This window comes from Sphaeramia orbicularis, chromosome 1 (genome assembly GCF_902148855.1).
Source record: "Sphaeramia orbicularis chromosome 1, fSphaOr1.1, whole genome shotgun sequence".
Classification (NCBI taxonomy): domain Eukaryota; kingdom Metazoa; phylum Chordata; class Actinopteri; order Kurtiformes; family Apogonidae; genus Sphaeramia; species Sphaeramia orbicularis.
The window spans coordinates 6574259-6598216 of NC_043957.1; the positions used below are offsets into that span (position 1 = coordinate 6574259).

Genomic DNA, 23958 nt, shown 5'->3' on the forward strand with positions numbered 1-23958 from the left:
TATAACACTATTAAGAGCGGATTTTACTTGATTAGAGTAATGTGCATATAGATCCATGTAAACCCTTGGTTGGTGCCACACACTTTAAATGTTCAATGTTCGTCTAAAACGGGAAAAAAATGGAATGTGAAATATACATGTTTTTTCCCTTTAACTGTAGTTTGTAAGGATGCACCGATACCACTTTTTTCCAGACCGAGTACAAGTATGAGTACTTACATTTGAGTACTTGCCGATACCGAGTACCGATACGAGTCCTTAATAATCCCATTCCAGTTCTTAGTTCCTTTTGTAAATGTGCTTTATTGTCATTGTCATTAGTCTGACCGGAACAAGGTGCTGCTACTGACATTTAATGTGTCGGAATGAGCGTTTGTCAGTTAATCCACCAGGGGGCGCCGCTCTGAATGAACCATACTGGACAAATACCACGAAGAAGAGGAAAGTTTTTTGAGAAGAAGAAAGTCAGTAATAACAAACCTGTAGACGACAGAGGTAACACTAATGTGATACTAATATTGCAGCGTTTTCTCTGGTAAGGTTTAAAAGTTTAGCTTCAGCAGGAAGAGAAAAGAGAAATGAGTGATAAGTTTGGTTTTCACTTCTGTTGGTGGCGGTCCGCACCACTCCATACACCCGCTGGTATTCTCATTCTGTTTACGCATCTGCCAGCACCTGAAAACGGATGGAATTACGCAGAGGACGGACAGAACGCTGCGTCCGTATCTGTCTGTGTCTGGAACGTTACTGTCAGTCAGCGTTACTGTTATCATCGTCATTTATTTTGAAAAATCTCTTCACACTCCACACACATTATTCCTCCTCCTCGTACCTGCTGCACTGAATTGTGAATGTCACACGGCCGTAAGTGGTATCGGTGCATTTGTATCAGATTTCTTTTACGAGTACAAGTACGAGTACACACACTGAGTATTGGAACCGATGCCGATACTCGTATCAGTATCGGTGCATCCCTAATAGTTTGAGTTGCTTTGTATATTTTTACTATTTCTGTCAATGCTCCCCTCTTTGAGTATGTTTTTGTGGTTTTCTTTTTTGTTTGTTTATTTTTCTTTACATACATAGAAGTCATGTATACAATGTAAAATACTGAGATAATGCTGACTGAAAAAAACTAATAATAAAAAGATAATTACACAAAAAAAGTGTACAAACAGGTGTGTTTGCATCAACTGTCTTTTATATTTCCATCTGTGCACAGAAAACATAACATATACAGTATGTACAAATAATAAGAACAGATGACGGCAGGCCCGTTTTGGGGGGGGCACTGTACAGTGAAAGTGAAACTTAAGACACTTTACTAATTCCTCTGTGTCTCCTGTTGTTGTGCATCTCATTTCCTTTCTCTCTTTAACCCCAACTGGTCAAGGCAGACAGCCATCCTTCAGGAGTCTGGGTCTGCTCGAGGTTTCTGCTGTTAAAGGGAAGTTTTTCCTTCCACTGTCACCAATCACAAGTGTTTGCTCCTGAAGGACTCTGTTGGGTCTCTGTAAACTTAATTTGATTTTGATTTGAATTGATAAAGCACTCTGACGCTGTCTGTGAAAAGTGCTCTATAAATAAAATTTACTTACTTACTTACTTACTTTCCCCTACCTTCAGAAACTTTTATTTGAGGGGGCAGGACATTTGTTGCCCCCACCTGAACTGGGCCCAGATGACGCTGTGGTCTTCACTCTGCCGCTACATTCACAAGCGTCGCTAAGTATCGTATCAAACACATGACATTCCTGTAAATGAATCACCTGCTGTGGACAAATGTGTGAGCAGATTAGAGGGATTCCAGCCTTTAGAAGACATGGAAGCTTTGACAGTGTTCATCTGGACCTGGTGTGGTCTGTTTGGAGCGTTTCTGCCTTAACGCCATGTTGGCTATGTTCTGACCAAAACAATGCAGCGTACGCGTGACGTCTTCACGCATGCACAGCGAAGGCGGAATTGTTAAGCAGGCAAACGATTCCAAGGAATCAAGCTACTGGGAACCAGTTCTTGATTCTTATCCTAGCGTTAACTCACATGAACAAATGGTCAGCTGATCCAGTAGTGACGGGCAGCAGAACCGACCCATAAAGACGAAAGACCAGAACCAGCAGAACCGACCCATAAAGACGAAAGACCAGAACCAGCAGAACCGACCCATAAAGACGGAAGAGTAGAACCAGCAGAACCGACCCATAAAGACGGAAGAGCAGAACCAGCAGAACCGACCCATAAAGATGGAAGACCAGAACCAGCAGAACTGACCCATAAAGACGGAACAGCAGAACCAGCAGAACCGACCCATAAAGACAGAAGAACAGAACCAGCAGAACCGACCCATAAAGACGGAAGAGTAGAACCAGCAGAACCGACCCATAAAGACAGAAGAACAGAACCAGCAGAACCAACCCATAAAGATGGAAGACCAGAACCAGCAGAACCAACACATAAAGATGAAAGAATAGAACCGACCCATAAAGACAGAAGAACACAAACAGAACGTTGTCACTGTGGATGGAAATATGAGGAGAAAAAAACCCAAGACGGAACAGTCGACCCACAGACAGTATTAGACCCACTCTGCAGGAAGGAGTTTAATATTCACTGAAGCACTTCCACCTTAAAATACCACCTTAACACCAAACATACGGCAGTCTGGATTCTGTTAGCACTGTGGCTAACGGGTCGCCCAGCGTGGACAAACATGTTAAAGTCAGTGGTTCCGAACCTTTTCATGACCCCATTTTAACATCACAAATTTCTGTCGACCCCAGACATTCAAAACAGAGACTTTTTTTTTTTTTTTTTTAACAAAATTCATGTGTTTTTGATCCTGTAATAGTTTGCTATACTATGTTTCAAATCCAGGTTAATGTTAGAGGACATTTAGTCTATATAATGTCTATTATTGTGGACAGAGGCAGTAAATCCAGGTGTAGATTACTGCACAAAGGAAGACTTTTATTTTTCTTGGTCAGGATATGTACAGTCAGTCCAGCTGTCATTTACAAGGAGGACAATTAATACTGAACAAACAAGAACTGAAACTATGAATTATGAAAGAGCTGCAGCATCTGAAACTGACCACAGTGAACATTTGACAGATGAACAGAACCACAGTGCTGCAGTTTCACCACAGTTTGTCATGTCTTTTATTGATTGTGATTGTCAACTCAACATATTTTTTATTAGTAAGTTTTTTTTTTCGTTTTTTTTTTATCAATTACTAGAAATTTCAGGCAACCCTACATGGGGTCCCGACCCCAAGGTTTTAAAACACTGCATTCATTGTATATATATTCCATTCTGTCTTGAGTCTGTTCTTGCAAAATGAAACGTCATTAATTTAGATTAAAAATGAATGATATTTAACCATGATTAATCCAAATTGATCCACAGTGACCCTGTGATTAATCTGATTAAAAATTGTAATCATTTGACAGCACTGTTAATATATAAATAATGGTAACTCTATATTTTTCACTTTATTTTTGTGTGAAAAAATAACATTGACTTCTGAAAATATTTACATATTCAAAATAATCTGAAAAAACTGAAATTTTGAAGTGGAATTTAAACAATATTATGCTTCAACTTATTCTTTATATATGTGCATTATGGATCGGATCTACAAAGGTAAAAAAAACAAGAACAAAAAAACAACATTTATATAAGGCATTAGTTTGGTAAAATTGCTCGTAATTTTCTTTAGACATTTCAGGTTTTTCATATTTTATTGTTAAAGCACAATTTGTTCATGTAAATATTTTTATAATTTAATGTTATTTTTTGCACTAAAACAGAGAAATTTGGAGTTATTATTATTTATAGGGATAATGTAATAATATTTTCACATTAAAGTCATTATTTATAGGTTGTTATGGTATTTATTTTACTTTAGATCATATTGTTCTGAATGTGGAACAAACTAAAATGAGTTCAACACCCTTGACTGTTAATGTCTGTAAATTCATCCTATGGGCCAGATTGGATCCTTTGGGGGGCTGGTTCTGGCCCACGGGCCTCATGTTTGACCCCCCTGGTTTAGAGGCTGTTTTAAGCAGGTGCTGACGCTGAAAAGGAAGGAAAACCAGGGTTCCGTGTTCCGAGTCTGTGGCTTCATCCTCCTGAAACAACGTCTGAACCAATCAGAGCCATTCACCGTCTGTGTCTGATTTTCGGTGTTTGATCTGTTTTTAAAAAATATCATTTCAGTCTCATTTGTCTTTTACGTCCTCCATTTTCTTCTGTGTTGCATTCAGGGACACCAGCTGGTGAACGGGTAGAGCATGCAGTGGACCGTCTTAAACCTGTGGAAGAAGCAGAAGAAGCGCGTCTGAAACTCTGAAGAACACAACAGTTGTTTAAAACCAGATAAAGCTCTGAACTACAGGTGTTAAACATGTGACCCATGGACCAAAACCAACCCCCAAAGGTCCCAACCCGGCCCACAGGATGAATTTAGAAACTGCAAAAGTAACAATAAACGGAATCAAACTCCAAAACAACAGCATAATAACCTATAAATAATGGCAACACCAGTTTTTTTTTTTCTTCGATTTAGGGTAAAAAATGTTAAATTTAGGGCTGTGTGTTGGCAAGAATCTGGCGATATGATACAAATCACAATACTAGGATCACAATATGTCACAGTTTATCAAAATACTGTTAAAAAGGCAATTTTTTTTATTGGTTTTGTTTCTTTTTTTAAAATATTATTTCCTGGAAGAATGGAATTACCCTGTTGATCCCAACAGGATCTAATGCTATATCACCAAATGTTCCTGTGTTCAAACTGAAATTCTGTTTTACAGACATTACAGTTTCAGATCCTGTTCAAATGTTCATATTCTATTAGTTCAGAACTAACATCAGAACAGTATTTTTGTGCGATCCTAACAAAGGAACTAACATGATTTAATAAAGCCGTGTTAAATAAGAATAAATAAAATATAAACAAAAAAGAAAAACAAAAAAACAATTATGAACCTCCACAATATCTGCATTTGAATAATTACCTAAAAATATCGATACAGTATTGTGAAATGAAATATTGCGATATATTGCAGAACCAATATTTTCTTGCAGCCCTAATCACAGTACTGTTAACAAGGTGATATTTTTTGTTTTGTTTCTTTTTTATAAAACATTATTTCCTGGAAAAAACCTATAGTGCAGCATTTGAATAAATAAAGTTTGAACATGTGGCTTTACCAGAACAAAAAAACACTCAAATAAATAAATGAATAATGTTTTCCAGACATTACAGTTTAAGATCCTGCTTAAATGTTTGGATTCTAGAAAGAATCCATAGTGTTCAGTCCGTGAATCATCCAACATCAGAACATTATTTTTGTGCATTCCCAATAAAAAAAACTAACATTTGTCTCTTTCAGACAATAAAAAGTGCTTTTAGGATGCCTGAATTATCCATTATTCAACAAAACTACGTTATCAATTAAAAAAAAACTACATTTATGACCTGCAGTATCACAATAGTACTTTTGTAGTAAACAAACAACTGAACAAAATACCCATGTGAATATAGAAATCAAAGAGTTTGAAAAACAAAAAACAACAAGAAAAGCACTCGGAGAGCACAGACCTCCGCCGAGACGGATCTGCCTCCTGTGTGTATTTGTTTGTTTGTTTGTTTGTTTGTTAGCAAGATAACTCAAAAAGTTACAGAGGGATTTTCATGAAATTTTCAGGAAATGTTGATACTGGCACAAGGAAGAAATGATTAAATTTTGGTGGTGATCAGGGGTGGGGGGGCAAGCCACACGCACGCATGCAAACACACAAAGCAAAGTGATCACAATACCTCCTGGCGGAGGTAAAAATGAACCTGCGCCATGTCTGCATTTGAATAAATACCTAAAAATATCAATACAGTACTTTTTAATATTGATACAGTGTCGTGAAATGAAATATCGCGATATATTGCAGAACCGATATTTTCGTACACCCCAGTTAAATTATGAAAATATTTACATCAACAAACTATCCTTTAACAATAAAATGTCAATAACCTGAACAAATATGAACCTGAAATATCTAAAGCAATGGTTTTCAAACTTTTTACAGTGGAGTACCCCCATGAAATAGACTTTTTTTTGTCCAAGTACCCCCAACTCTCACGTCAGCATTTTTGATTGAAAGAGTCCAATGGTGTCTGTTTACAACAAGGTTCTAATAGTTCTGGATTTTTCATTCTAGTTTAGTTTTATTTAGTTTTGACTTTTTTTTCTCTAATTCAGTTAGGTCTAATTCGGTTTTAGAGCAGGTTTGCTAGTTTTTATTAGTTTTAATTTTTTTTTCTAAATACTTAGTTTTAGTTTAGTTTTAGTTTTAGTTTTTTTTATCTTTTCTCTTCTTCTCTGTCGTCGTATTCAAATAAATCCGAGACAGGACTCTGCTGCTTTCTCCCAACTTTAGTCTCCATGTTTCCAGGTAGAGTTTGGACGAAAAGACGACTGGAAACAACAACTGACCACAAGTGACGGACTGTTAAATATCATATGGTGCCAGCACCTAAAACTACTTGAGGGAAATAAATCGATTTCGTATCAATCTGACATTGACAAAGATGAAAACAAAGGGAATTTTATCCATAATTTTGATAGGTTTTAGTTAGTTTTGTAAGCGCAAAATACAGATTTAGTTGTTGAGTTTTCTTTTAATTATAGTTTTTATTTATTTCAGTTAACAAATATGTTTTTTCAATTCTAGTTTTCATCATTTCATTAGTTTTCGTTAACAATAATAACCTTGGTTTACAAAGTTTTGAAACAAACACCTTATATTTAACTGTAATATTTTTGTTTTTTGTTATTGTTTCGTTGGAGCAGAGACTCCAACTAAACACAATATTCTTTATAACTTCCATTTTGACTTTGCGGAGTTTGGAGGCCAAAGTGTGACTGCAGTAGATGTTGTTTAGACTGAATATGTGGTGAAATGACCTTCGCTGACAGACTCTAAACCCACATGAAACCCTCACTTATTATTGTATCATATTGCTGTTTGCTCCCTTACTTTCAATATACAGATTAAAGCGTCGGTTTGTTTGCCGTTAGGAGACGTTGGGGGTATGTGTGACTTTGTGGCGTCCTCTGCCAACGGCGCTGATACCGATGATCCGCCACCACAGAAGAAGAGCTAAAAATAGTCCCACAACAGATTCTAATGAAGACGTGACGCAACCTTAAATTGTCTTTACACTTTAAAGTTTATAGTTTATATTGTTTCCTCGGGGAAGGAGGTTACACTTCAGTTCCTGGAGGGTTTTTTTTTTGTTTTGTTTTAGATTTTAAGGGAAAGTTCCAGATGAAACCTGACGGAATGTTCGGTCACGGACAAATATACGCTACGTTATGTAGATACGGGTTTGTTTCTTCAAAGTATCAAATTAATTTGTCAGTTTTGTCCTTGAGTGAATGTTGTGGGCGCTGTTTTTCCTGCACTTTACCGTTATTCTGAGCTTCCTGTCGTGCATTTTAAGTATGATGGTTATTGGATGGGTTTGATGCTAACCTTACCTTTTAACCATTGATGACAGTTCTGACGCAAGTAAAATAGTATATCATTTCTATAGTTTAATTTCCAGTTTTTCCTCTGTTGCAGTACTTTTCACCTGAATTATTTTACTTTTACAGCAGTGGATCCAGAAGAAATGGAAGTGGGTGTGGGGGGGTGGGGGGTGTAGGAGCATGGTGGGGTCCAGGGTCGGAGCCCTAGTGGGGGTTCAAGGGGGCAAAGTGAAGCTAAATTAACATTATAAAAGGGAAGTGTGCGTGTCTCTGGCATCACACTAACTCCGTACAGATCTGACTGCTGCAGTTTGTCATATTTATGTAAGTTTATATTATATATTATATTTAAGTTTGTACTTCTTCCTACTCCTTTTCAACCGTGCAAAATTCAGACTTGTATGTGCTTGAAGATAGATTCTGTTCATTCAAATGTCGATTTGTTGTTGTCTTAATTTGCTTTGTTTGTTTTATTTTGTTTCTTTGCATGTTCTAAATAAATAAGTAAGTAAGTCAGTAAATAAATGTATTTTTGGTCAAAGAACAGATAAGTGAAAAGGGCAACGTTACGGCTACTCTTGCATTCAAAAAGAAAAAGGGTAAAAAATAAAAATAGCAGAGTAGTCTGAGGAGGAGGTGTATGACTCACTAAATACCTTAATAAGCACTCACGGAGATATTTCTATATTTAAAAAATGATCAAAATGTATTTTCACCAACAAAAATATTCTCCGTGGTTGACTTCTATTTCACAATAATTGAACAAAAAAAACTTTTTAAGCAGATATAATATGTTTAGTGGTAGATAAACTGTGTCACTCCTCACTCCTTCCTCATGACAGTCAGACAAAAGGCCTGAACCAGCTGTCCTCTGTCCCTAATCCCAGGAGGACGACGGTCCGATCAGGAGGAGGGCGTGAGCAGCTGAAAACAATATCAAATCAATCATAATTCATTAATCAATAGGACCATTTGCCTTATTTTGATTTACCAGTATCCAAAATATTAATAAATAATATAAGTGGCTCCAACAGGCAAATTGATAGGACCAATATTTTAGGAGATATTAGTGATTTTGGAGTACAATAGCCTTACAATCATGTTGCTATGGCCATGACTGATGACGGGGCTGCATGATGGGAAATGAAGTTAAAAACAGGAACGATGCATTTAGTTTTACTTAAAGCTGTGGGAGACTTTTGTGACCAAGTTTTCATCCAATCTGTCAAACCTCAGTCATATCCTCAGTGTCATGATTCTGTTCGTCTGTCGGTCATTACTCAGCTGAATCTCTTCCCTCACGGTGAACAGTTTCTTAGTTCCATCCACCACAAACAAACTGTGTGTTTACAAACAGAGCTGGGAGGGAACTCGGGCATCTGAGGAATTTTTTTGCGACGGGCATTGTGGGAAGTGAAGGCTCGCGCCACCACCTGACAGCAGCAGCTTCTACAGACACGACAACAGAAACGGCAGGAGCTCCCTTCCTTCTATGCATATTCCTCCAGCCGTTTCCGCATCGTGTTTGTTTCATCCATATAATATCATATTGTTGCGCAGCCGCCTGACAGCAAGCCTCCCTTTCCCACAATGCATGTCGTGACAAAAAATTCCTCAGATGCCCAAGTTCCCTCCCAGTCACATGGTTTGTTTCTGGTGGATGGAACTAAGAAACTGTTCAGCATGAGGAAGAGATTCAGGTGAGTAATGACAGACAGACGAACAGATTCGAACAGGTTCGTCTGTCAGACCTCAGTTGCAGAGAAAGTCACTAAATCAAATAGTGAGATGGTCCAGTCGCCTGATTGGTGAGTCCCAGTCTTGTCCCGCCTCCTTGTACACTAAACAGGTCCAGAGGATGGCTTCATCAGTTCTTAACAGTGACTCCCATCCTTTACCAGGTGAATTTCAGCTCCTTTCCTCTGGACGGAGGTTCTTAGTCCCAGGTGCAGGACACAGCGTTTATAAAAACAGCTTTGTTCCTGTCGCCGTCACTGAGCTCCATAAGAAATAGTGACATTGCACTTTACTAACTTATTTAGTTATTCATTCCATTTCTTCGCTCTATTTATTATTATTGTGACTTCAAATTTTTTAAATTTTTTAAATTTTTTAATTTTATGTTCTTATCCTGGTTTTTATCCCAGATTGTTTTTATTTTATCTTGTCTGGTTTTTATTGTGTTTTATTGCATCTTGTTTTTTATTTATTTGATCTTATTTATTTTATTCTTTTACTTATCCATGCTGCTATACTGATGAATGGTGGAACACTGAGCACTTTTTGTCCTGTCTGTAGGCGTGATCAAGTGCCTGTCTTGCATGTTCAATGTATGTGTTGTTGTAATGCCAAGGCAATCACCTAGACTGCAAAACAAATCTACCTACGGGTATAAATAAAGTAACCTTGACCTTGACCTTGAGATTCATGATACTGAGGACATGACTGAGGATGGACAGATCTGATGAAAAATTGGTCACGAAAGTCTCCTGCACCTTTAAAGTCAGTTTGTTCCAGGTCTTTTGTCCTTACTGTTTTGGATCCCAGACCCCTGTTAGAAAAGAAACACCTGGATTCAATGTGTCCACAGACTTTTGTCCATATAGTGAATGACTTCTAAACGTAACTATGATATGAGGATAACAATATGCATTCTTACTATTTCAAGCATAATATTATGGAATGAACAGTGAATTTAACCAGAAATCTGCAGCATCACAGTTCCATGTCGTCATGTCCCAGTGTTCTAGATCGGGGCTCTCAAAGTCATTTTCTTTCAGGTTCCACATTCAGCCAGTAGGCCGGACCAGTAAAATAATAACAGAATAACCTGTAAATAATGACAACTGCAAATTTTTGTCTGTGTTTTAGCGCAAAACCCCCCCCATTAAATTATGAAACTACTTACTTTTATAAACTATCCAAACAAAAAAGATGTGAATAACCTGAAAAAAAAAAGAAATTTCTTCAGAAAAATCAATAATAATAATAATAATAATAAACTTTATTTGTATAGCACCTTTCATACAGAAATTGTAGCCCAAAGTGCTTCACATTGATTGAAAAAAATACAATATTAAAATACATTTAGATCAGTGCAATTTTAACAATATTCTGCCTCCACTTCTCATTTGTCCATGTGCATTATGGATCAGATCTACAAAGACACTAAACACTGAGGAACAGGAAGAAAAGAGTTCAAACTGGGCTGAATTTTCTTTAGACGTTTCAGGTTGTTCATATTTGTTCAGGTTATTCACATTTTATTGTTACAGGATAGTTTGTAAATGTAAATATTTTCACAATTTAATGTTATTTTTTGCACTAAAAGACAAAATTTGAAGTTGTCATTATTTATAGGCATAGTGTAATATTATTTTTGTCACATCAAATCGAGAAGAAAATCTGCAGTCGTTCTTTTTTGTGGGTTCTTCTGCTGTTATTATTTGACTGTAGATCATATTGGTCTGTATGTGGAACCTGAACTAAAATGAGTTCCACAGCCTTGACTGTGGAATTTTTACACTTTACAAACTCATCCCAGGGGCCGGAATGGAACCTTTGGTGGGATGCATGTTTGAGAGCCCTGTTGTAGATGAACAGAAGCTAAAGTTTATCGCTGTGTTCCTGATGAACTTTTTTGTGCCTTTCCTTAAAGTCGCAGACTCAGCGTTCTGTTTGTTCTGTTTAGTGCTTCAGTCTCTTCCTTCTGTTATTTCTCATTCTGGTACTTTGGAAAAACAACCTTTGAATTTCCTCATGTCAACATGAATAAACAGAACAAGACTGAAAAATAAAGAAAAGAAAATGTGCTTAGAAACCTCAACAACTTTACTCAGACAGATGAACTTTTGAACTGTCCCTTTGAGGCTAAAACTGCCTTTAACATAACTCTGTGCGACATCGGTTCACAGAAAAAAAAACAAAAAAGGCCAAGATGGAAGGTTTTGGGGCGATATGTTCTTACCGCTGGCGTTAAAAAGGACCTGGAGCCACAAACACATATGTTGTTCTTTTGTGTTACATCACATTACTTTTAGATCTGGATGGAAAATAAGAGGAAGTGAAAACTGCCCCAGTGTCATGTCTTCAGGTTGGATTAGCTGAGGAGTCCCACAGAGCGCAGGGCTTTTCAAAAAGGGTGGACGGCCCACAGACATGTCCCCAAAAAGACACACAAAAAACACACAATGCGTTGGTAAAAGATCACTGGAATGATGTAGTTGTTTCAGGGCCTGGTCAAGCGAGGAACAGAGTGAGAAAGTACAGTGCAGAAATACTAATCAGTCCATATCTGTTTTTAAAAATGAATTTAGCAGCAACCGTAACAGCTCAAACTGTAGGTTTAAGCAAGTACTTTAACATTAAGGAATAATTACCAAATATTTAATAAAAACATGAATTTAATGAATGTGTGTAAGTAAAAGTAAAGATGTTTTTTTTGCATTTATTTTTATTACTATTCATGTTATTGTTTTGCAAAGTACACTGTAAATAAATCTGTAATCTAACAGAATTTTCACTGTTTTTTTTTTTTTTTTTTACAGATTTTTCCTGTATTTTTAAGATACAGGAAAATATCAATGAAATTACAAAAACAGACTGTGATTTTACATGTCAAATGTAAAATAACATGAAAAAACTGTAACTGAATAACTATAAAATTTCAATTTTTTAAAAGACTTTTTTTTTTTTTCAAAGAAAAATACAATTAAAAATATATTTGCAAATGTATCAGAATTTCACAAATAATTCTTTTCCATTTATGAGATTAAACTGTAATTTACAGTTTAATTCTGTAAAAAAATAAAATAAAATGAGATAAAATTACTGACAACTGTAAAAGAAGTATTTGTTCTGTCAGTTTAACCAGACTTGTTTGTTCATTGACAAATATCTTGTGTAATTACAGGAGGTTTCACAACAAAAATGTTGAATAAATGTATTTTTGTGAATGTGTAACATGAATAAGCACTGATAAACTGTAAAAATACAGTTTTTATCAGTGGATTGGACAACTTAGTGTCATTGAAAATTACTTTATATATACATATATATATATGTGTGTGTGTGTGTAATTTGATTGTTTTTATACATGAAAATATTCTTTATTAAACATTAAAAAGTCCAAAAAATATGCAAAATCTCATGTAAAGTTAGGCCAAAAAACTGTATTTTAATTATGGAAAATTACTGTATTTTTCTGAGATGGTTATTTTTCGTTATTTAACAGTATTTTTTTGGCGCCCCTGTTGCCGGAATATTACCGTTTTATTTATTCATTCATTTATTTATTTATTTTTTACAGTGTAGGATGACAATGAAAAGCACTGATTTTCACAATTTACTCATCTGTTATGTTTTACACTATGTTTATATGACAATATTCATGCAACAAAGGTTCAAAAATTACCCCCTTTTTTCTTCATTCCACTGAGCAATATTCAAATCAAATTAAAGTTTATTTATATCGCACTTTACAACAGCATAAAGAAGCCCAAAGTGCTGTACATCTGAAAGCATGATTAAATTATAAGGTAGAAACAGGTTAATGAAGTACCATAAATATGCATAAAACAAAGACACAACACACAGTGATTAAAAAAAAGACCACAGATTAAAACTTAACAGTGTCTCAGTGCTAAGGGTTAAAGCCAGTCTGAACAGGTGAGTCTTTACCCTTTAAAAAAAATAAAATAAAATAAATAGAACAGTGTAATTTGTACCTATGATGTCCTGTGCAATATGTTATGAGACTGTTCTGAATAAAAAATTGATTAAAAAACAAAACAAAACATGAATTAGTCATCATTGACAAAGTAATGGAGTGAAATAAAATATACAGCAGTTATTCAAGGTTTGGAAAAACTTTTACTAGTTTTCATTTTTTTGGGGGGAAATGCTTAGTTTTAGTTAAGTTTTAGTATTAATTTTATTTTTGCCTAATTTTATTATCAGGTAGCGCATAGTTTTAGTGTTAGCATTAGCATTGGGAGCAGGGAGCCACTGTTTTTCGTTGTAAATGTTCAGAACGTTTTCACCGTAGTCAGACTAACCTGGAGGGGTCTTGTTCCTTAGAGAAGCTCCCTTTCACCTCAATGCTGTTCATTTTATTCTCAAAGATCCCGTAGCTCAGCGTCACCTGCAGACGACCAAAACACACGGCGGTGAGAAGGGTTTCTTCTGTCTGAGCGAGTTTAATATTTAATGTTTAACCCTTTGATGCATGAATTATGAGAACATTAGTCAAGATGTTTTTTCCTGAGTGTTTTTATTCCTCTTTAGACATGAAAAAAAAACAAAACAGTGTGATTGAATTTTTTTTTTTAATAAACCCATTTTTTATGGAGTTACAAAAATGTTCACTCAGCTGGACAGCATGTGTTTAATGTTTGAAGACAAGAAACGTGTGTTTAAAAGGCAATATCAGAAACTGATATTCTGTGTGAAATCTATGAAATAAAAGCATTTTTAATGCAGCTAATCTGATGTTTCTCACATTTTAACATCATCTAATATTAGTTATTACTCACTTCATGGAGATAATATGCAAAAAACAAACAAACAAACATAACTTACTTAATTACAGTCTAATAACAACTAACAACTGATTAAACTTCATTTCAGGAGTTCTAGCATTACTTTAGGAGCACAAGTGTAATAATACTTTATTCTGAACCCCTTGCACAGTTCACTTTTCTTAACACTGATATTTAATTCTTTCTTGTACAGTCCCTTTTGCACTAACAGTTTTGCTGCTAAGTTGAACTGAGCTGCTAAACTGAATTTCAGTTTGTTCCTGTTCCTGTGACAGTGACAATAAAGATCTGTTCTATTCTGTTCTATTCTATTTACACTAAAGCATTTTAATGCAGATCAAGTTTATCTAGAACAGCAAAGTTATAGTAATGGTCTGAATGTCAGTGTATGTGATGGTGCATAAGTGTCCACTGTGTCGGCTGATACGGAACTAAAACAACCAAACCTATGAATATACAAGAGAACAGCTGGAGAAGAACTGTCCACTGGAGTGACCACTGGAGTGACCGCTAGAGTGACCGCTGTGCATGAAAGGGTTCAAAGGATCGCCAGTAGCCCACACCAAGGTGACACGCTGATCCTCCTGGGGTCCACACAGAAGGACAACACACTGCCTTTGTGTGTGTGTGTGTGTGTTTACCTGCTGCGGTAGATTCCTCTGGCTGATGAGCAGCAGGTTTTCCAGGTGTGAGTGGAACAGGTGACAGTGGACCATAGAGACGCCCAGACGCTTCTCCACGATGAAGCCCACGGTGCAGTCGTCTGGGAGACGGATGGACGCAGACGTCTGCTCGAACCTGGAGCCGCTGCAACGCAAATACAAATACATTCAGTCTGACAGAAGCAGGGTGAGAGAGGGAGAGAGAGAGGGAGGGAGAGGGAAAGAGAGAGGGAGAGAGAGGAAGAGAGAGAGAGACCGAGAGAGAGGGAGAGAGAGAGGGAGGGAGAGAGAGAGAGAGAGACAGAGAGAGAGAGAGAGAGAGAGGGAGGGAGAGAGAGGGAGGGGGATAGAGAGAGGGAAAGAGAGAGGGAGAGATAGAGAGAGAGGGGGAGAGAGAGAGGGAGAGAGAGAGGGAAAGAGGGAGAGAATGAAAGAACGATATCGAACGATAGATAGATAGATAGATAGATAGATAGATAGATAGATAGATAGATAGATAGATAGATAGATAGATAGATAGATAGATAGATAGATAGATAGATAGATAGATAGATAGATAGATAGATCAGATGGACAGACATCCATCCATCCCAGCAGTATCCACAAACTTAAAAAAAACTTAAAAAAAAACCCTTAAAACCACAACAGTAAAAACACTTTCAGTTTCCACAGACTCAGTTTAAAGGACACTGTTGTGTTTAGAGTCTGTGCAATGAATGAGTGAATGGAGCAGATACACATACATACACACACACAAACACACACACACACACACACACACACAAAAGTCTTGTTCACAGACACTAGTTTGGTTTCCTCCTCTGCTGAGCTAGCCAAAATGCTATGTTTTAGCTCATTAACGTAGGCTGTGTACTCTGTTGTCCTCTGGGCTCCATAAATGTGGACATTGATTGTCCAGTTGACGCCCTGCAGCAGCTTCACCAGTTCTCCAGCAGCACTATCAACACAAACCTGCACAAACCCCAAACATTATGGAGATCAATGACTCATCCTAATGACCCTTTGCTCAGCTCTGCTTCGGGTCAAATTCACACACTAGTAGAATAGATCGCATAGAGAAGAAAAACGGCTGCGTTCCATGAGAAAAACTGTGCATGTCAGTGGAGTTCCAGCATCAGGGTTTATTTCAGCCTCAATGTTTGGATCACCGCAGCTCTTTAGGAAGACATAAACGCAGAAATTGTTGTAAATACCCACAATCCTTTGATGTTTCCAGTCATGGGATCAACCTTCTTCTAAATACGTGTCATTAGCAGTGACACAAATGAGCGCTTTGCACAAAAAAGTGATTTATTTACCCCAAAAAATTCTGTCAGACTTCTAAAACTGCTCTTATTGTTCTTCATCGTAACCAGTAAACACATGGAAAGAATGTAAAAACTCAAACCAGTGTCCGTGTCCGTCAGCGTCTGTTCTATCTGAGTCAGTCCCAGGTTCTGTCTCTAAGGCTAGGTTCACAGCAGGGCTTAATGCACCATTCAGATTTTTTGGTGAAATTTGTTTTTTTTTTGTTTTTTTTTGTGAGTTCAGTCATATTTCGCATTAAATGCAAAGTCATGTTTTCTTCAGTTTTCTCTGTTTCTAAAATAATAATCCTCAACTTTAATCTGGGATTTAATGAACATGTACATGATCAGTGAATAAATAAATGAAAAAATAAATAAATAAATAAACAAGTAAACAGATAAATAAATAACTAAATAGATCACTAAATAAATAACTAAATAAGTAAATAAATAACTAAATAACTATATAGATAACTGAAGAAAAAAAACTAAATATATAAATAACTAAACAAAATAAATAACTAAATACCTAAATAGATAACTAAATAAATAACTAAGTAAATAAAAACAAAATAACTACATGAAAAAAATTGAAAAATAAACTAAATTAATAATTAGATAACTAAATAAATAACTAAATAACTAGCTGAATAATTAAATAGATAACTAAGTAAATAACTGACTGACTAATGACCTAACTAACTAACTAGCTAACTAACTGATTGACTGACTGACTAGCTAGCGAACTAACTAACTAACTAACTAACTATATGACTTACTAGCTAACTAACTATGTGGTTAACTAATTAACTAACTAACTGGCTGACTAACTAACTAACTGGATAATTAACTAACTAACTAACTAACTGACTAACTAACTAACTAACTTACTAACCAACTAAGTAACTAACTAACTAACTAACTGGTTAACTACCTACCTAACAAACTGACTGGTTACATACCTACCTACGTACCTACCTTCCTACCTAACAAACTAACTAACTAGCTAACTGGTTAACTAACTAACTAACGGACTAACTCACTAACTGACTAACTAACGAACTAAAAAACTAACTAGCTAACTTACTGGTTAACTAACTAACTAACTAACTAATTGACTAACTGGCTTACTAACTAACTGGCTGACAAACAAACTGACTAACTGACTGACTAACTAACTAACTAACTGGTTAACTAACTAACTAACTAACTAACTGAAAAACTAACTAACTGGTCAACAAACTAACTAACTAAACAAACTGACTAACTAACAGACTGACTGACTGGCTTACTAGCTAGCTAACTAACTAACTTTACTGAGTGACTAAGTGACTGACTGACTGACTGACTAACTAACTAACCAGCTTAACTAACTGACTAACTAACTAACTGACTGACTAAATGACTAACTGGTTAACTAACTAACTAGCTAATTAGCTTACTGACTAACTAAGTATATGACTAACTAACTAGCTAACTGGTTAACTAACTAACTAACTAACTAACTAACTAACTATATGACTAACTAACTAGCTCACTGGTTAATTAACTAACTACCTAACTAGCTAACTAACTAACTATATGACTAACTAACTAACTAACTAACTAACTAACTAACTAACTATATGACTAACTAACAACTAATTATATGACTAACTAACTAGCTAACTGGTTAACTAACTAACTATATGACTGACTAACTAACTAGCTCACTGGTTAATTAACTAACTAGCTAACTAACTAAATATATGACTAACTAACTATGTGGTTAACTAATTAACTAACTAACTAACTAACTAGCAAACTGGTTAACTAACTAACTAACTAGCTAACTGGTTAACTAACTAACTAAAAAAACTGGCTAAGTGGTTAACTGGTTAACTAACTAACTAACTTACTAACTAACTAACTGGTTAACTAACTATGTGGTTAACTAACTGACTGACTAACTGGTGAACTAACTAACTAACTAACTAACTAACTAACTAGCTAACTAGCTAACTGGTTAACTAACTAACTAAAAAACTGGTTCACTGGTTAATTAACTAACTAGCTAACTAACTAACTATATGACTAACTAACTAACTAACTATGTGGTTAACTAATTAACTAACCAACTAACTAACTAACTAACTAACTAACTAAATAACTAACTAACTGGTGAACTAACTAACTAACTAACTAACTAACTACATGACTAACTAACTAGCTAACTGGTTAACTGGTTAACTAACTAACTAACTATATGACTAACTAACCAACTCACTGGTTAATTAACTAACTACCTAACTAACTATATGACTGACTAACTAACTAACTAACTAACTAGCTAACTAACTATATGACTAACTAACTAACAACTAATTATATGACTAACTAACTAGCTAACTGGTTAACTAACTAACTAACTAACTAACTAACTAACTAACTAACTAACTATATGACTAACTAACTAGCTCACTGGTTAATTAACTAACTAGCTAACTAACTAACTATATGACTAACTAACTAACTAACTAACTAACTAACTAACTAACTAAGTGGTTAACTAATTAACTAACTAACTAAATAGCTAACTGGTTAACTAACTAACTAACTAACTAACTATGTGGTTAACTAATTAACTAACTAACTAACTAGCTAACTAACTAGCTAACTGGTTAACTAAATAACTAACTAAAACAACTGGCTAAGTGGTTAACTGTTAACTAACTAACTTAATAACTAACTAACTAACTAACTGACTAACTAACTAAGTAACTGGTTAACTAACTGGTTAGTTAACTACTAACTAGCTAATTAGCTAATTAGTTGACTAAGTAACAAAGTATATGACTAACTAACTAGCTAACTGGTTAACTAACTAACTAACTAACTAACTAACTGAGTAACAAACTTAACTAACTAACTAACTAACAAACTGACTGACTGACTGGTGAACTAACTAACTAACTAACTAACTAACTAACTAACTAACTAACTAACTAACTAACTAACTAACTAAATGACTAACTAACTAGCTCACTGGTTAATTAACTAACTACCTAACTAGCTAACTAACAGACAGACAGACAGATAGATAGATAGATAGATAGATAGATAGATAGATAGATAGATAGATAGATAGATAGATAGATAGATAGATAGATAGATAGATAGATAGATAGATAGATAGATAGATAGATAGATAGATAGATAGATAGATAGATAGCTGCATTCTCCTGCAGGTGTTAACCCTGTCAGGACAAACATTCGGTTTGTACAGAATCAGACTAAAAAGCCGCTGTGGAAACATCTGGTGCTTCTTCAAAACACAATTTGCAGTTAATGAGCTGAAAACAAAACTACAAAAGCAGAGGAAGGAGTTTGGGATCAAACTGGAGGTAGTGGAGGAGATCCAGTTTGTTTTTATTCTGCCGTTGCTTCATTTCACACTCCTTTAATATCCTTTTTCTGTCTATTTCCCATGCCCTCGTCTGAACATTCAGTCCCTCGGAGGATACGACCGTGCAGGGTAGAGGGGTGGGGGGGCGTGGGGGGTGTGGGGGGGTTCATACATACCTGGCCCAGGGAACCATCTTCTCCGCCAGATGCCGACTGAGACAGAACCCAGCTCCTCCTGTTGCGAACCAGAACTGGACTTCCCTCTGAGAGACAACAAACACATTTAAGATTTAAGACAGAACGACCAGACCCAGTACAAGTACAAGTATTTACATCTGAGTACTTGCTGATGCCGAGTACCAATACGAGTACTTAATAATCCCATTCCAGTTCTTAGTTCCTTTTGTAAATGTGCTTTATTGTCGTTGTCATTAGTCTGACTGGAACAAAGTGCTGCTACTGACATTTAATGTGTTGGAATGAGTGTTTGTCAATTAATCCACTAGAGGGCGCCACTCTGAATTAACCATACTGGACAAATACCACGAAGAAGAGGAAAGTTTAATAATAATAATAAGAAGAAAGTTAATAATAAATAACATGGCGATGACAGAGAAGGTGATACTAATGTTGATATTGATGAGGGTAGTTGTTCTAAATATGTCAGTAGTTTTTCACCAACTCACACTTGAATTAAGTAATAAATAAATAAAGAAATAAAATCCTGAATTACGCAAAGAAAAAAAAAACTTGAATAGAGCAAAAAAAAAAAAAAAAAAAAAAATCTTAAATTAAGCAACAAAAAAAAACTGAATTAAGAAAAAAAAAAGTTGAATTAAGCCAAAAAATGTTGAATTAAGCAAAAAAGTTGGATTAAGCAAGAAAAGTTGGATTAAGAAAAAAAAAGTTGAATGAAGCAAAATAAGTTGAATGAAGCAAAAAAAAAGTTGAATTAAGCAAAAAAAAAAAAAGTTGAAGTAAGCAAAAAAAAGTATAATTAAGCAAAAAAAAAAAGGTGAATTAAGCAAAAAAAAAAAAAAAGAGTAGAATTAAGGGGGAAAAAAGTGGAATTAAACAAAAAAAGTGGAATTAAGCAAAAAAAAAAAAAAGGTTGAATTAAGCCCGCCCCCCCCCCCCCCGCCCAAAAAAAGTTGAATTAAGCAAAAAAAAAAAAAGTTGAATTAAGCAAAAAAAAAAAAAGTGGAATTAAACAAAAAAAAAGTTGAATTAAGCAAAAAAAAAAAAAAGGTTGAATTAAGCCCCCCCCCCCCCCCCCAAAAAAAAGTTGAATTAAGCAAAAAAAAAAAAAAAATTTAAATGAAATCACAACCATCTCAGAGTAATTTTGGAAACAAAAATAATAATTTAACCCAAACTAACCACTGCAATGATATTTTTCCCATAATATAAAACTAGATTCTGACATTCGTCATTATTATTTTGACCCCCGTTAGAAAAGAAACACCTGAATTCAACGTGTCCACAGACTTTTGTCCACATAGCGGATCTTAAAGGTGAAATATATGTTCTGACCACTGGGGGGGGGGGCTGTAAAAATGCAGATGAAAGACCCACCGTTGCGTTTCCCTCCAGCAGCTCATGGGCGGTGATGGGTTTGTCGAGGCTGGGTTTGCCCACGTAGATGTCGGCGTCCTGGGGGAAAGTCTGCAGCAAAGACAGGAGGGTGTGCGGGTTCACGTAGTTGTCATCGTCCACATGACAAAACCACCTGAGGAGCACAGAGGAGAACACTGCACTGAGACGCACCATGTTTGGTTTGTGTCACATCTGCTGTTTGGATGATGATGTGGAAGATAAACATTTCAAAAAGAGCCGGGTCTTCATCCTCAGGTCCAGAAAAACTCACACTGTTTTATATTTGTAACAGATTTAGGATGTTGAACATGAACTGGAACTCCAACTACTGGGCCCAGTAGTTGGAGTTTTGGGCTCTTTTTTTTTTTTATTTAAATAAATTAGTCAGGTTGCTTTTTGACGCCTGGTTGACCTCTGAAAAGCAGTTACATGGTCAAAATATATAATAAAATAAGCAACAAAATGAACAAAAACAGCCAAAGTGATCAATAAAATGAACAAAAATGAATAATAAACCAACAAAATAATAAGTAACATGAACAAAATAAGTCACAAACTGAAAAAAATGAATAAATAGTAATAAAATAAAAAACAAAATGCACATAAGATATATAATGTAAGCATGACAAAAATATGCAAAACATTTACTAAAACTAAATTAAAAAAAAAAAAAAAAAAAGAAAGAAAGAAAAGACAAGAAGCAACAAAGATTTTAATTTGGTCCCAGTAGTTTTAGTTTTGGGCTCTTTTTTTTTTTCTAAATCAGTCCAGCTGCTTTTAGACACCTGTTTAACTCCATAAAGCAGTTCCACGGACAAAAAAAAAAGAAGAAAATAAGCAAAAAAAATGAACCAAATCAGCCAACGTGATCAATAAAATTGACAAAATGAATAATAAACCAACAAAATAATAAGGAACATGGACAAAATAAGACACAAACCAATAATAATAATAATAATAATAATAATAATAATAATAATAATAATAATAATAATAATAATAATAATAAACTAAATGTAGAAAAATAAACAAAATAAGCAAATAAAATAATAAATAACATGGAAAAAATATGCAAAAACATTTACTAAAATTAAGTTTAAAAAAGAAGAAAATAAACAACAAAATGAACCAAATCAGCCAAAGTGATCAATAAAATTGACAAAAATTAATTCTAAACCAACAAAATAATAAGGAACATGAAATAAATAAGATAGAAATGGAACAAAATTGTGAAAAAAAAAAAAAAAGGTAGAAAAATAAACACAAAAAGCAAATGAAATAATAAATAACATGAAAAATTATATATATATATATATATATATATATATATATATATATATATATATATATATATATATATATATATATATATATATACACACACACACACACACACACACACACACACAAAATTACTAAAATGCAGTATAAAAAAAAGAAAGAAAGAAAAGCAACAAGGATTTGAATTTGGTCCCAGTAGTTTTAGTTTTGTCTCTTTTTGTCTAAATAAAATAAGTAACAAAATAAACAAAAACAGCCAAAGTGATCAATAAAAGGAGCAAAAATGAATAATAAACCAACAAAATAATTAGTAACATAAACAAAATAAGACACAAACGAATAATAATAATAATAATAATAATAATAATAATAATAATAATAATAATAATAATAATAATAATAATAATAATAATAAACTAAATGTAGAAAAATAAAATAAGCAAATAAAATAATAAATAACATGAAAAAATATGCAAAAACATTTACTAAAATTAAGTTTAAAAAAAGAAGAAAATAAAATAAGCAACTAATATTTGAATTTGGTCTCATTAGTTTTAGTTTTGCCTCTTTTTTTCTAAATCAGTAGCTTTTTGACACTGTTTAACTCCATGCAGCAGTTCCACTGTCAAAATTCAGTAAAAACACACACACACACAAAGGAAAATCACCACAACACTGGAAACAACAGGAAAAAAAAAAAAGCCCAAACCATCTATTTTTATATTATATTATATTATATTATATTATATTATATTATATTATATTATATTATATTATATTATATTAGAATAGAATAGAATAGAATAGAATAGAATAGAATAGAATAGAATAGAATAGAAACAATACTGACAAACCTACAGAAATAAGAATAGAACAAATATAAAACTACAAAAAATAAAATCTGAGATAAGAAAGTAGAATAAAATAGAATAAAAAATAAAAAATAAACTGGATAAAACATGAACAAGTGCTATTAACAGTATGTATTTCTGATGAAAACAGTATGTAAATCTACATAAGACCAGATCTATATGAAAATAGTGCATTTATTTTTGATAAATATTAAATACATATTGCTTGGTTATTGCAGGACAGATCATTTGCATGGAATGTGGATTTTGTTAATTGCATTTTACCCAAAAGAAGAAAAAAACAACAGCTTCCCAAAGAAAAACAAAAAAAAACTTTAATTATTCAGACTAATCTTTTGGAAAAAATGTTACACTGAAAATAAAACACAAATAATATTACCCCGCTGTGAGGATCAAAATTTCAGGACTGACAAAATTAAACAAAATAATAATAATAATAACAACACTGTTTATCTGTTCTTTGGTGAAATTAATCCATGTTTAAAGCTTTCCACTAAAATAGACTTTCTGAATTTCTTCCAAAAATAGCAAAACATGCAAATGAAAGGCACACGTTCCAGCGGCACTAGTTTCCTCTGGTTCTGACGGTGAATATTGTCGTTGTGAAACAGATGCTGCTGAGTTCAGATGATGGAGCTGTTGGACGCCAAAGCCAAATGCACACTGAGCGCGTGCAGAAGAGCAGATCCAAACGCTCCGTCCACACTCCGCTGCCGGACAACAACAACAACCAGCGGAGGCGTCCGTCCAAACCACACAGCCTCACTTCCTCCACGCTCCAA

The 23958-nt window shown here is 34.6% G+C and overlaps 1 protein-coding gene across 1 annotated transcript in view; it reads right to left on the minus strand.

The window, feature by feature from the left end:
• Positions 1-3924: 3924 nt before the first annotated feature.
• Positions 3925-23958, minus strand: part of mfng (MFNG O-fucosylpeptide 3-beta-N-acetylglucosaminyltransferase) — a 38738-nt gene continuing 18704 nt past the window's right edge. Inside the window, 5 exon segments of the mRNA XM_030152167.1 lie at positions 3925-4313; positions 13592-13677; positions 14716-14881; positions 19605-19690; positions 21003-21156. Coding sequence (XP_030008027.1) covers positions 4262-4313; positions 13592-13677; positions 14716-14881; positions 19605-19690; positions 21003-21156 — 544 coding nt within the window. The 3' untranslated portion in view covers positions 3925-4261.